The sequence below is a fragment of the Bombus pascuorum genome, chromosome 15 (assembly GCF_905332965.1).
Source record: "Bombus pascuorum chromosome 15, iyBomPasc1.1, whole genome shotgun sequence".
NCBI lineage: Eukaryota > Metazoa > Arthropoda > Insecta > Hymenoptera > Apidae > Bombus > Bombus pascuorum.
The window spans coordinates 720,336-734,863 of NC_083502.1; the positions used below are offsets into that span (position 1 = coordinate 720,336).

The following is a 14,528-nucleotide window of genomic DNA, read 5'->3' on the forward strand; positions in this document are numbered from 1 at the left end:
CATTCGCAATATTTATGATTTTAAAACAATATTAACATTTTATTATTTCTTTATCTTTCCTATTTTTTAAATACAGAATTAAAAGCAATGCATTTTATTCGTTATACAATCGAGCATATTTCATTTACGAGACACTTAATGTTAAAAGTTCGCACAATATACATATACATAGGTTTTTTGATTGAAATACTCTTTAAATTTTATACAGTTATATAGAAAAATATAATAAAAATAAATCAAGCTACCCATGGCATTTTAATTAATTAATTAAACGTATTAATATTTCACGTCGTGAAATTGAATCGATCTATTAAATATATAACATGTTTTCTTCAAAATGTATTCCTAAATATTCTAGCAAAGTATAAACTTCGGTATATGTATATATTTATATAAAAGGAGAAAATAGGAAAAATGCCTAAAAAGAAGCAAGGAAGGTTAGTGGTTATTTTAATAAATAATAATTTTAATAATTTATTTAACTATAACTTTTTAAATGATTATGCAGAAGAATATTTTGTTACAAAAATTTATATTTCTTCATTTTATAATAATTAAACTGTATGTAACTTAATAAACGTTAGTAACGTTAAAATACTTAAAAAAACGTCCAGGACTTTTATTTGTAAACATAAAGGTACAAAATGTGTAATTTATATAATAATACATTAAACGTCAAAAGAGGTTAGGTTATAAAATAAATATTAGATTTGAATATGAATATGAATATGAAATTCAGTTAAGTATCTATTAATATAAATGTAATTAAATTAAAAAATAACTATTTCTTCACTATTTTTTAATATTAGAAGCAGTATTATTCTTTTACATCTTTTTTTTTTTAAATTTAATTCCTTTTTTTTTAATTTTAATTAAAAAATAATATCTATTTTATATACATATAGAGGTAAAACAAAAAAAGAAAAGGGGGAAGTTAATGAAGACAAGGAAAAGCAATACTTCGAAGAAATCATTGATGTGGATGAAAATACTACAAAGGATTTTGAATTTCTATCAAATGCTCCAATTTCTAAAAATGATGACTTTGTTTTTCAATCAGAAAAAAATTGGAATGTTGATGTTTTCAAATACTCTGATTTTTTTACACTTGATCTAAAAACATTATCTGCAGCAATAGAAGCAATTTCATTTAATGAAAATGTTAATATTGATGCAAAGTATTTTACTGTAAGTTTAGTAATACATCAGACTAATTTAAACTTAATCCTGATTCTTTAAAAAATAAGTAGATATTATTGAAATGTTATTAACCATTGCAGGATGACCAATTAACAGATATCTACAATATTATGGAACGAGGTAAAGAAAATTATAATAAAATATTAAGTGATTCAGAAAAGATGATTGTAAATAATACAAAAGATGAAGACAAGAATCAGGATTTATTAGAAAATACAGCTGATGAGTTAGACTTTTTATTGTCATGTCATGAACCTGTGACTGATCCTTTGACAATTGTGAAATCTGTATCTCTTTCTTCTAGCTCTGGTATATGTTTATGCATATTTAAAATAAAATACTTTATTTGAAAATGTTACTTTTAAAAGGCTAATGAAATACATATTTGTTACAGATTCAAAAATAACAAATAAACCTAATACGTCAACTAAATCTTTGGACTTAGAAAAGTGGCTAGATTCTATTTTGGATGATTAACTGCGAATAATTGATTATATTGTTATCTCTGCAAAAATTTCAGAAAATCAAGATAAATATTTTTGGATATTTGCATATGAACCAAAACAAAAAATTTATTTTTTTTTAATAGACATTAGTAAATAGGCATTAAGTAGCGTAACAAATACATTAATAAAAATTAGAGTATATTCTTTTCTGTGATATATTTTAACTTTTTTTTTTACATAAACATTTCAAATTTTATAAAAGATATAGTTACACAATTTCCCTCTCAACAACATATTGTATAAATCTGACATATTTTTTATTTTATATTGTTGGATGACTGGATTACTTGTATAAAACATTTATTTATAAGTTATTAATCTTTAAACACACTATCAATATCACTAAATCTAAGGCTAAATCACATTTCTAACTATAATCTCATACAAACAAATACATATCAAGAAATCATTTTTTTCTTAAACAATTCATTGGTAATGTAAGAAATGCATTATCCAATCTGCTCTGTAGAGTAAAATTTTATTTTAATCACCAAACTGCATATTGAGAAATGCTGTCATTTTATCATAAACTATAAGCATAATTGCACCACCTGGACCTAATCGTAAGATCTTTGGTAACAATCCTTTATACAAGGCTCTAAATCTAAAATAAAAATATTCACAAGCTATGAATATTAAAAAGCATTTCATTATGTACTTATTGGTTGTTAATCAGATGCAATGAGATAATACAAATAAAAGAAGAAACACTACATGTATAAAATTATTAAAAATAATATAATTGTATAATAATAAAAAAAGTAATTCAGAATGTCTAGAATAAATAAAAGAATCTGAGTTAATAATTTTTTACCCTTCATTTTGATAAACTAAGTAAATAGTTTGCAGAGTACCCTTATACTGGATTGTTCCTTGTGGACCTTGAATACGACTTTTAGCAACATCAAAAGGTATGTTCATACAGGATGCCACTGTCCCAGATATAAAACCTATAGCAAACTAAAAAGATACATATTCTTTTTTTAATTACATACTGATATTTATAATAAATATATATCCTTTTTCATTACTAAAATAAGTATAATTAATATAAATGAAATGCCTTACATTTTAAGGCTGAAATATACCTTCAGAAACAGTTCTGGAACATATTCTTTTTGTTTATTCAGTCGAGGAATAATAGAACGATAAATCCCGAAATAAAAAGCATTGAAAACAGCATTTCTCATTATTGTAGCAGATAAACCTTTATTAAGACCATTTAGTCCAAAACCTTGGTTGTAAAGAATATGTCGAGTAACAGCAATAGTTGATGGACTATCATTGATATGTTTGCGATTAGACTGCATTTGTACTTTAACTACTTCAAAAGGATTTACTAAAATTGCCTCTGTTACACCTGTTAAGAATCCAGCACAAAAGAATGCCTAAAAAGGCATTATATAATTGTTAAAAATTTACATATTTAGTAACATGCTTTAAACATTATGTTATTTCATAATGTACATTACACATTGAAACATTTAGTTATAAAAGGTTTAAATATGTAAACAAGTATGGCTAGTTTACTTAAAAGAATGATACACTACTTATAATAATATAGCTAAGATTTAAAGAAACTAATTAATTAATAAAATTAAATAAAAAAAGATATATTTGTATCTTATCCAAGTAAATTGTAATATACCATAATAATCTTATAGCTATAATTATTTTTAAGAAGCAGATCACACTTGTTTGCCTACATATCTCATAAAACTTTCTCTAGACGTCTTTTGTATTAATAGAAGTACATCAAAGAAATTTTCCAATGGAATACATACCATTGACTGTGACGTGTGATTATTAAAAAACTTCTTGTACTGTTCAAAGGAGAAAAACTAAAAAATTAAAAGATATAGAAAAAATAGATATAATATTCATATTAAATCAGTAATCTTTGAACTAGATTTCATTTTAACAATTTACAATGAAAATAATGAAAAAAGAACTATTTCATATTACATACTTTCACAGCTCTTTTAGGAGTTTCCATGATAATTGGCGGTAATATACCTTTCCAAAATGCTGCAACTCCCTCATTGTTATACATTTTATTCATACAATCTCTAATTCCTATGATAGAAATATAAATAAAAAAATGTTTACAACTAATTAAAACAAGAAATTAAAATACATATCACAATAAAATAACAAAAGTAATGCTAAAATAAAAACATATACAAATAAACGATACAATGCCTGTATAATAAAGAGCATCTTGAGTTCCCATTTTAACTTGCAATTGGAAACGTGTTTTAATGAGATCCATGGGGTGCATTATACAAGCTTCTACAAAGCCTGCAGAACCACCTGCACCAATCTGAATGATAGCCTCCTTTATAAGACTTGATTTACGTTGGGTAATTTCTATATGTGCCATTTTGTTTCAGCCTTTTTTACTAGGTGCTTAATTCATTAATTTTCTTAGCTTTTTAAGAAAGAAAAAACATTATAATTTTCTTCTAGAGATTTTTCTTACGCTTTATTTTAATATACATATATATTTAAAAAATGATACATATATATACATATGTAATTAATATTATTCATTTATACAATTGATTCTTATAGTTTTACTTATTTAACATATTAAAAATATTAAACTACTTATGCAATTTGAATATTTTTTCATGTTGTGTTCTTTTATCTACTTATTAAATATTTTTATTTATTATTAAAAATATTATGAAATATAAGAAATCATGTAAGTAAGAATTTGAATAAATGAAGTTATAACAAAAATGTTTTGTAAGTAATCAAATTTAAATTAACTACTCTTTCTTATTGATCAAGTTTCATTACCACTGCTACTATATTGCAATTATCTACTTCATAAGAAATTTTTTAAGAAAATATTTTTTGAGTATTTAAGTACTCAAGAAGAAATATTTTTTGATATAGAAAGTTTAGTAAAATGATTTACTAAATTGATCTATGTTATAAATTTCCAAACATAAATAAACAAAAAATATGTTTTCGGTAAATACATGCTTATTTTAATTTTTATAAAAATATTGGGTTAATAAAAAACATTATATAGAACAATTTTTTTTAACAAAAATGAATTTTTTTCGTGCAAAAGAAAAAATGTTGTTACAACACTAACGAAGAAAATGAGATAATTACGTCTTTAATATACGGTTTTACAATGACTATAACAAACTTATACTAAACCAAAGTACAGATAATTGTGAAAGCATGATAAGGCAATATCTTGTCACTCTCTTGAACAATATTACGTAATTACAATCTTTAAGTTAATTGTAAGTTAAGCCAAAATCTTAAAGCTGAAATGATTCGTTATTTTAAGTTAAAATTATGTATAAAATATTTAGTCAAAAACATTATTTTACTTTTCTGTGTATAATTTTAGAAAATTATCATACAGCTGAATTTATATCAATTATATGAATGTACATTACGTATTTTCAAAATTATTTATTTTGAATTCAAATCGTCGATTTAAAACTAATCATCGAAAGTATTTATTAACCATTCAAAAAAAAAATCGAAGTTAATTAATAGATAAATGTAAATATTTATAATAAATATTATTTAATACAATTTATATATCACAATTAAAAGATTAATTAGTAATTCATCATTTATTAATTGGTATACAATCAAAATATTAAATTAGAAATTATTGTTTAATTTACTTAAATTCATTACATGCATTACAATTATAAAAATATTCTTGGCCATAAAAATAATTTAATTTCTTAAACTAACAGGAAGGAAAATTAGTTTATAAATATACTAGTTTCTTTGTTCAATCAAGGATATTAAAATTGCACAGCACTTCTGATACATTTTTCTTTTATTTTTCTCACATTTATATTAGAATATCTAAATATACATTATAATTTTTATAATCGAAGACTTAATTGTAATATAGATATTTTTCATTATACCATTTTATGCAATAATATAAAAATTCCATATTTTTCACATTCAAATAAACAATGATAATTCTTATAATTAAAGGATATAATTAAAGGATTTTATAAGTAAAGGATTAAAAAGAATAATTAAAGAATTCTAAATATTTTTAAAGTATATAACATTTATTTTTTAATATATTTCAGAAATATTGAATTGAAGTTGAAAATATTACAAGGGATATGATTTTTCTATTTTATACTGGATAAGTGTAGATATTCTATGTTTTTGAAAAAATCAACAGAATAATAATACATACTATATATATAGTATTAATAGTGGTACTACTACTAATAGTAGTATTTTCAAAAGTATAACTAAGCAATTTAAAACATAAAACATCTAACAACACATAAAACAAAAATACCTTGATCTTTAACCATGCAATCTGCTAATTTTTGTATATTCTATATATTCTAGTTACTGTAGACTTAAAAAAGAGTATGTTTTCTACACATAATAGTTTTTATAGAAAATTTACAATTTTTTTTCAAAAGATGTTACAAAATTTTAATTAATTAAAACAAAGCTATTTTATACAATAAAGAATTTTGTATATTAAAGAATTGAATATTTCCATCTGATAAATTTAGTGCTTTACATTTTCATTTGACTTGACTTTTCAATTGAATATTTTTATTTTGGGATCAAACAAACACTTCGTTGCTTTATTACAGTATTAAAACACCCCAATTAATCCTTTTCTTAGCCACAAAAATATAAGGAATGTTAATTAATGCTAGCATTGTTATTTACAAAAAATATAAATTTAGAACAAACGCTGAATTGATTATATATTAATGTTTTAAAGCACGATACTATAATTAGATCGCTGTTAATTTTTAATCGCATCCATCATGACAAGATATCCTGATTAGGTAAATTAATTGTATATACAGATACTTTTATCAGTTGTTGAAATAGCCTCAGATAATAAATTCTTTATTAACCTTCGTGATATTCCGTTTCGTTTAAGTAAACCGTATTTGCAGCCTTGAATTATTATCGCTACCATTTTGTAGTTACAGTAGTTCCTTGTTGATTGACCGTCAGCTTAATCAGTTTTTGAAGGAAATAATATGGGAAATATAGGAATCGCTCACAAAATGAATGCGGAAGTACAAATATTAAACATACTTGTCTATGAGGCACTGTGTTTTAGCCAGTGGCCCTCTTCACGAAGCTACTTGCAAACATCGGTAGGACTAAAGATAGTCAATAAACAAGGTAAAATTCTGGCCAGTTAACGCAGCACCACCACTACTTCTCTGTGGCATTACTTCTGCCGTTCTGCCTATCATCGTAATGTCATATCATAGACGATAGTAGTATATACTTCTGACTGCTGACAATCAAATACCTAGTCACGGAACGTCACTTTAGCCCTAGTTGCTTCGCTGAATCTTTTTTTATTTCTGTTATATTTTAATTTCTATACGGACGAAATTTCAATAATATGGACATTAGGCATAGAAAGGTTTGTTTCCAGCATTTTCTTCTTAGTAAAATTCGTATAGGGTATTTAAATAGGATTTTCTTTTCCTCATCGATTGTATATGTATTTCGTATTATTGTTTAAATTTGAAAAATGGATTGTAATATAACCTAAATTCAAAGCAAATATACCTTTACATATGAAAGTGTAAGTTATTAGTGACAATGCGTTTACAATAATTTAAATGGTGTAGATAATCTCGTAGATATAGATTAATATATCTTTTCTTTATTTAACTTTCCTTAATTAAGTTTGTTCTAATTAAAACGATTTTATGACGAAACATTTACAAAATGATTGATGAAGTAATGTCAATTAATAATCAAGAGTTTAGTTACGTAACTTTTGAAGTAAAATTCCATAAATGTAAAACATTTTAACATTTTGTGAAAACTTCTAACTTTATAATACATATATGTTTGTTGATGTTACAAAAGTCTGCAAATCTTTACAAATTGTTGAGTAATTTTATATCAAGCTATGGTTAATTTTGAACTGTAATACAAAAATCAAAGCGATTGCAGAGAATTTCATCATGTTGGTATTATATCAGTATAGTTTATGTTACTTCATTGTTTATGATATTATAGAGTTTATTTCAAATTAATTTTTACCCCGAATATCTTAAAGTTTCAATAAAATAAAAATAGACTTTATCTAATTAATATTTTTATTCATAAAACGAAAGAATGTATATTTTTGTAATGCTTTTTATATTTAAAAGAATAGAAATATTTCTAGTATTCAAAATTAATTATAATTTATATATACACACTTCTAAATTAATCATGAATTAATATATAGTAGTAATATATTTGTATTAAATCTCGCAAAATTTTCCACAAGAAATGTTCTAATATCAGTAATATTTTTTATTTAGCCTTAAGTTGTGAATGTATAAAATAAATACATGGATTTTTCTAGTAAATCAAAAATCTGTGGTTTTAAATATTAATATTTAATAGAATGTCTTTTTTATATTCTACTATATTTTTCCACTGTGCAGCATACGTAAAATTTCGAAAATTCCGTATATAGCGAGTATGTGATGCTTTTATTTTCTTTAACTATTTCTCCATATAAAGAAACGAAAACTACCTTCGTTGCCTACACCAGCTACTTGAATTGCATTTTAGATGCAATATATTCCAGTGAGTTTAAAATTCCCTGCAATTTTGTTTATTTAATTGTATATTGTAAACATTATCGATATGAAAATTATTAAATTTGAGGTTATCGAATATCTAATTTCATAATTATAAAAGTGTCATTGATGTCAACAGCTTTAAATATATTTACTTGTATACTGTATTCTGACCAAAATAAAAATGTTTTTGCATCTTTAAATTTATTTTGCATTTTTCTTGTTATAAAATGGTATAATAAAAATATTTAAACTCACTTTATAAGTTAAATCATGTTTTATGCCAATTATGAATGAGTCCTTATGAGAAGTAATCTTTATATACTTGAAATCAATATATTTATCTTTCTACAATAATTTTTAATGTTTTTTTTAAATCATCAACTTTCATATGTTTTCAGTGGCAAAAAATATAGGTGATTCTTCAATCTGTTGATCAATGTTTAACATTGCAATTATCTTCATAAATTTTCCTTATAAAAATCCTTATAAAATTTTGTGTTTTTTTTGTAGTTGAGATACAAGCAATTAATTTAGAAAAATCCTCAACAAAACTCTAATTCTAAAAGAAAACAAACTGTATGTAGTATAAAATGTTTCATTGGTTATGTATTTGTTAAATGTATATGTAAAATAAATTCATATTGCATTTGCAGTTAAGAACAGAAAATGAAGATATTATTGAAGCAGATCCCAAACCTCGAATTAAGAAGGGTCATCCAGGCAAAAAATATTTTGTCGTTATTGCCTTATTGGGAATTCTCTTCCTAGGATATATAGCGATAGCGTATGTTTTATATTATATTATAATAGTTAGGACAATTTAATAAATATTAATATTTTTTAAAATTATTATTATTTTTCTATTGTTTTATAGTTTATTTGAGCAAAAAGTGATTCTTTAAAAAAAATTAAGCAAAATATATTTTTTAAAATAGTAATCAGATAATAATAATTTGAACAATTTCACTTTGTTTTTTCAGATATGACTTAAAGCCAGTACATCTTGGGAGTAAAGCAATCGATACATTGGCTTTTTCCTTCAATCTACAAAAACCATTTTATGTTGTAGTAATTGATGCAGGCTCCACTGGTAGCCGTGCTCTGGCCTTTAGTTTCCATGAATCGATTCTTGGTGGCAATTTGGTTTTGGATGGTGAACTCTATACAGAAACAAAACCAGGCGTTAGTGCTTATGCTGAAAAACCTAAAGATGCTGCAAAATCTCTGACTGTATTATTAGATAAGGTGAAGGAAGTTGTTCCACAAGTAGAATGGCAACATACACCTCTCAACATGAAAGCTACAGCTGGTTTAAGACTTCTTCCTGGACATAAGGCTCAAGAAATACTCCAAGAATGCAGGAAAATGTTTGAAGAAAGTGGTTTCCAGGTATGTGCCTAATATTTATGAAACTAATAATGCATAATAAAATTTATATTTTAAAGATGTCTTCTATACACACAATTTGTTTTATGTTTAGATAATTACTCTTTGTTTCGACTTAAAATTTTCTAAGGATTTCAGCACGTCTTAGATTGCTTTAATTAGCATATTAAATAATTTTTATGTTTATGATCTTATAAAATAGAGATATGTAAAATGTGGTAGATTCTGGACACATTACATAAAAGAAGGAACTTATTTAGTATGCTAATTTAAAATTGCTTTTAATATCTAACAATAAATTAGAGTTATATATGTTTTCAAAATCCTTACATTTTCACTTTGTTGTAGTTTCTTTGTTTTAAGTGTTATATTTTCTCAGTGATAAAATATTTTTGTATTGTCTTCAGTAGGATTGCACACATATTTCTTCCTGAGGATGAAACTAGGTGGTGTATGTAATAGAGTATACGGCATGAATATCATATTAGAGAAATTAGGTGCTTGATTTGTATAAAGCTTAAAAATAATATGCAAAATAGCAAATACAAAATTATAACATTTTTGTACACAACATTTTTTAAAAGTATTATTTAATTATTTTATAAAATAATTTTCCATACTTATATATTAGATGTGTTTATATATATATATATATACACGTATTTTTTACTTAAAAAATTTAAAGACTATATATATAGCAATAGCTGACTGTAAAATAAAAAGATGCTTCTTTGCTATTTAAGTTTTAACATTAAAATAGGCGTTCATTGTTTATTCTATGTGTATTTTAGATTTCTAAAAATTCGATTTCTATAATGGATGGAACAGACGAAGGAATATTTTCTTGGTTCACTGTAAATTTTCTATTGGAACGTTTTAATACGCACAATCCTGGTGGCACAGTTGCTGCACTAGACCTTGGTGGAGGTTCTACACAAGTGACTTTTTCACCTAATTCTATACAGGTATAATTAAATAAATATAATTTTAATATTTGAAAATGTGGAATAATGAATAAGAACATAATTAAAATAATCATGATATAGATTTGATCAAAGATATCAAATATATTTAATTAGAATCATATGAACTTCTAATAAAACAAAATAAAAAATGTATTTGATAAAAATTGTAATAGTATTATATTTATATATAGATATATTACTTATAACATTGATATTAGCATTTATAATATTTTTAACTTTATGTACTTAAAAAATAATGACGTAAATACGAATTTTTACTTTTTTACATAACTAGAATTTAGCTTAGGATTTATTTATTGCATAAAATGCAACTGTTTTCATTAATGATAAAAGAAAACAAATTTTTAATTTATTTAAAACATATTTAAAATTTGTTCAGGAAAAAGGGCTTGATGGACATACATACTCTGTCAATATCTTCAATCATAACATGAGTGTTTACACACACAGCTATTTGGGCATGGGTCTTATGGCAGCAAGGAAAGAGATTCTGACATATGGAATGAACTTGGATAATGTAAACCCAAAAGATACAATAGAAGTACGATCAGAATGTGTAAATCCCATAGTTTCGACGGGATGGAGTTATGGCGGATTTAATTATATTATTAAAGGACCTGTGAATGCAACTCATAAACTAGTCAAAACACAAAACTTTGCTGGTGGAGAAGTGGACAGGCCAATTGTCAATTTTCCAGAATGCTCAAAAATTATTGAAAAATATGTTGGCAAGATAAAAAATAAACCAGAAGGTTTAAAAGATCATGAGATTTATGCGTTTTCTTATTACTTCGATCGTGCCACTGAGGTAAATTTTTAAATTTGAAGAAAAATGATAAGCTTTATAGAAAAGACAAATAGATGTACAGTTTTATTAATATTTCAGGTTGGTCTAGTTGACCCCTTTTCTGGTGGAGTTATCCAAGTAAATGCTTTTCAAAAACAAGCAAGGGATGCCTGCGATTATCCAAATACCGATCAACCTTTCATTTGTCTTGATTTGACATTTATCTATGTTCTCCTCCGTGATGGATTTGGTCTGGAACCTAATACGAAACTTTATGTAAGAATATAAATATATTTCTCTACTACATTTTATATATTTTTATTCCAGATATAATTTTTTTATATGAAACAAACTATTAAAACTTAATTATTATAAGTTTTTAATGAAAGCTATATACTTAATTATTGAAGTAATATGTAATCTAATGTTTTTTATTTTGTTCTTTTATCAGCTTTATAAGAAGATCAATGGACATGAATTAAGTTGGGCTCTCGGCGCCGCCTTCAACATAATCCAAAACGGTTTTTAACGTATTCAAGATATAGGCGAAGGAATTGCAAATATTTTTACACAAAATTGAAGAAATTTTTTAAGTTTACAATTTATGTAAACATTTGATTTAGATAGAAAATATCAATCTATTTATACGTTTTTTATTCTTATTATAACATGTTCAGTTACTCAAATTTGGATATGCCAATGATATGTTCACACTAGTGTTGTGTATAATGTTTTATTATTTGTTTAAACATTCTATTTCAAGCAATTGCAGTATTAACTAAAAAATTAATATGTTAATTAAAGTAAGTCAGAGATTCTTAAGATTTCTTCATATCTTAATAATTTTAGAAAATGAAGTGACTTAATGCATACGTATGTATATACATAGATTGTTGGAAGTTTTGTGGAATTAATTATCTTTTCTGTTATACGTCATAATTTTTACATATATTATGCGAGGAAAAAATGTAATATAATATATATATATATACACATATTTTCTTAGGAATTTCTGACGTAAATATTAAATTGTTTTTTATGTACATGAATCTTAAATTTTATTTTTTGACTTCTTCTAGTACAATTTTTTACAGTGGCATAATAGATTACATCATTTTTTAAACTGCTCAAATTACATCTTATTTTTTAAAAGAAAACAGTTGAGTGTTTTAAGCAAAACAGAGGAACAATAAAAGGGAATAAGGATTTTTTCAAAAAATAGAAATCCTTAATTATCGCATATTAGCGAATAAGATTCTTGCAGTGACCAAGTATATTGTGTGTTCAAAAAAGACAATTTTTATTCCAACAAGTGCATTAATCAGATTACTGCACAATTAGTAATTGTACAAAAGAATAATGTTTTAACAAAATATTATAATTTTGGATTGTTCAACGAATATTTGTCTCAATGCATTTGTAAAATGGTTATTAGATTTTAAATATTTAATCTTTATATTAAAATGTCATTGAAGAATAACAATGTGCTACATTTTTATTACCGAGAAATTTTTTATTTCGGCAATAACGGCTAAACTGAAGAACATCAACACCTAACAAAAGACGACAATAGACTATATATATATATATATATATATATATATATATATGCTTTTTGCGATTGTCCATTTTAATCGACGCTTGACTGTGGAGATACATTCGGCCGCTTTCAGCTATAGTCGACACTCGTACCGCGGAGATATTATATCAAATACAAATATTATATCACAATTCAAGAATAAACAAATTAGAATTAAAAGTTTTATCGTTATACAAATTAGTTTACATTCTATACAATGGAAACTGCTTGGTGGATAATGGAAATTGTTTCTGTAAGTATTAATTATATAAGTAATCTCTTCACCATTATCGTAATACAAAAGAACAAGTTTTACAATACATCTACATATACATACATAGGTTTTCATTTCGTTATCGAATACGATAATATCACATATTATACGATTAATGCAATTAAGCGGAACCATATAACTTATTATAAAATTAAATTAGTTACAACTTACATAAAGAATGCAATCCTAATATTAATGCAATTGCATTTAAACCACATTTCTGGTTTTTTCGAATCATTGGTTAATAATAATATCTTCTTGCACAATTTTATTTAGAAATATTACATGGTTTAACAACACTTTGTTGTGCAATAAATAATGATCATGTTGCTGGCAACCACGAAACCGATAAGAATGATTAAACATGAGAGAGCATGGGATAGGTTAATACAACGCGTGTGTGTATGCGAATAGTGAAACAAGGAAGAAGACCTAATTGAGTGAAAGCTAAGGTCAAAAGGCCAATAAACGTTCTCGGACGAGCCGATAAGCTGCATAATAGCAAAATACCAATTGCATTTCTCTACTTTTCTCTTTCTTATTCGATATCTACGATTTCATGTTACCTGTACTATCAATCAGGGACATGGATTGATTTTCAATCGTAGAAATGCTTTAGGTTAACTGTTACGTGAATTTAAGTCTTTTTATTTCAAGGGATATTTAATGGAAAATAACGTTGACGAAAATGGTAAAATATGCGTGTAAAATGTTAATTATAATTGAAATTATAGAAAAAGAACATAATATGTCTTTGATGGGAGGGTATAAGAGAAAAGTCTTTGTAATTAAATATGTATCAGATAAAAATAGCTACTAATTAAGCTTGATATACCTGACAGGAAAATTCAATAAATGGGCTCGATAATTATTGTCCATTGTTTGAAATATTAATCGTAAGATGCGTGACTTTCAATGTATCATTTTCAATGATTCTTTAATCTAATTTGACATAGTTTCCATGTTTCATATTTGTTTCATCATTATAATTAGCGTTAGTATCTCATAATTAAATTTCGATCTATCTAATGACCAAACACCGAAGAAAGTATAAGAGAGTGATTTTTCTCAATTTCTATAATCTCTTTTTAATTATTTGAGAGATATAATAGAATATTGGAAAGTGTAGTATCCGCTAAAGTTCATGCTATTGCTAATTACATTTAAGTTTCTCTGTGTAATTTTTTGTTGTATCAATCAGCTTCGTTAGAAAAACAAACAAT

At 24.8% G+C, this 14,528-nt stretch overlaps 3 protein-coding genes across 5 annotated transcripts; 2 read left to right on the forward strand and 1 right to left on the reverse strand.

The window, feature by feature from the left end:
- The first annotated feature begins 333 nt into the window (after positions 1–333).
- Positions 334–2,487, forward strand: LOC132914571 (uncharacterized). Its single transcript, XM_060973778.1, has 4 exons — positions 334–437; positions 906–1,188; positions 1,281–1,509; positions 1,595–2,487. The coding sequence occupies exons 1-4, from the start codon at positions 415–417 to the stop codon at positions 1,675–1,677; spliced, it is 618 nt and encodes a 205-aa protein (XP_060829761.1). The 5' UTR covers positions 334–414; the 3' UTR covers positions 1,678–2,487.
- Positions 2,130–6,704, reverse strand: LOC132914576 (mitochondrial 2-oxodicarboxylate carrier-like). The gene is made up of 7 exons (XM_060973785.1): positions 6,602–6,704; positions 3,909–4,137; positions 3,676–3,782; positions 3,491–3,547; positions 2,795–3,094; positions 2,521–2,666; positions 2,130–2,310 (listed from the first exon to the last, which is right to left on the reverse strand). The coding sequence occupies exons 2-7, from the start codon at positions 4,087–4,089 to the stop codon at positions 2,190–2,192; spliced, it is 912 nt and encodes a 303-aa protein (XP_060829768.1). The 5' UTR covers positions 4,090–4,137; positions 6,602–6,704; the 3' UTR covers positions 2,130–2,189.
- Positions 6,705–6,986: 282 nt separating this feature from the next.
- On the forward strand, positions 6,987–12,935 carry LOC132914560 (nucleoside diphosphate phosphatase ENTPD5). 3 transcript variants are annotated; one of them, XM_060973764.1, is made up of 7 exons: positions 6,987–7,128; positions 8,947–9,077; positions 9,274–9,682; positions 10,471–10,644; positions 11,045–11,473; positions 11,552–11,728; positions 11,904–12,935. In XM_060973764.1, exons 1-7 carry the CDS (start codon positions 7,108–7,110, stop codon positions 11,979–11,981), a joined length of 1,419 nt encoding a protein of 472 aa, XP_060829747.1. In that variant the 5' UTR covers positions 6,987–7,107; the 3' UTR covers positions 11,982–12,935. The 3 variants fall into 3 exon arrangements, with proteins under 3 accessions (XP_060829747.1, XP_060829748.1, XP_060829749.1); XM_060973765.1 differs by lacking the exon at positions 6,987–7,128 and adding an exon at positions 8,144–8,297; XM_060973766.1 differs by lacking the exons at positions 6,987–7,128; positions 8,947–9,077; positions 9,274–9,682 and adding an exon at positions 10,017–10,130.
- The last annotated feature ends 1,593 nt before the right edge of the window (positions 12,936–14,528 follow it).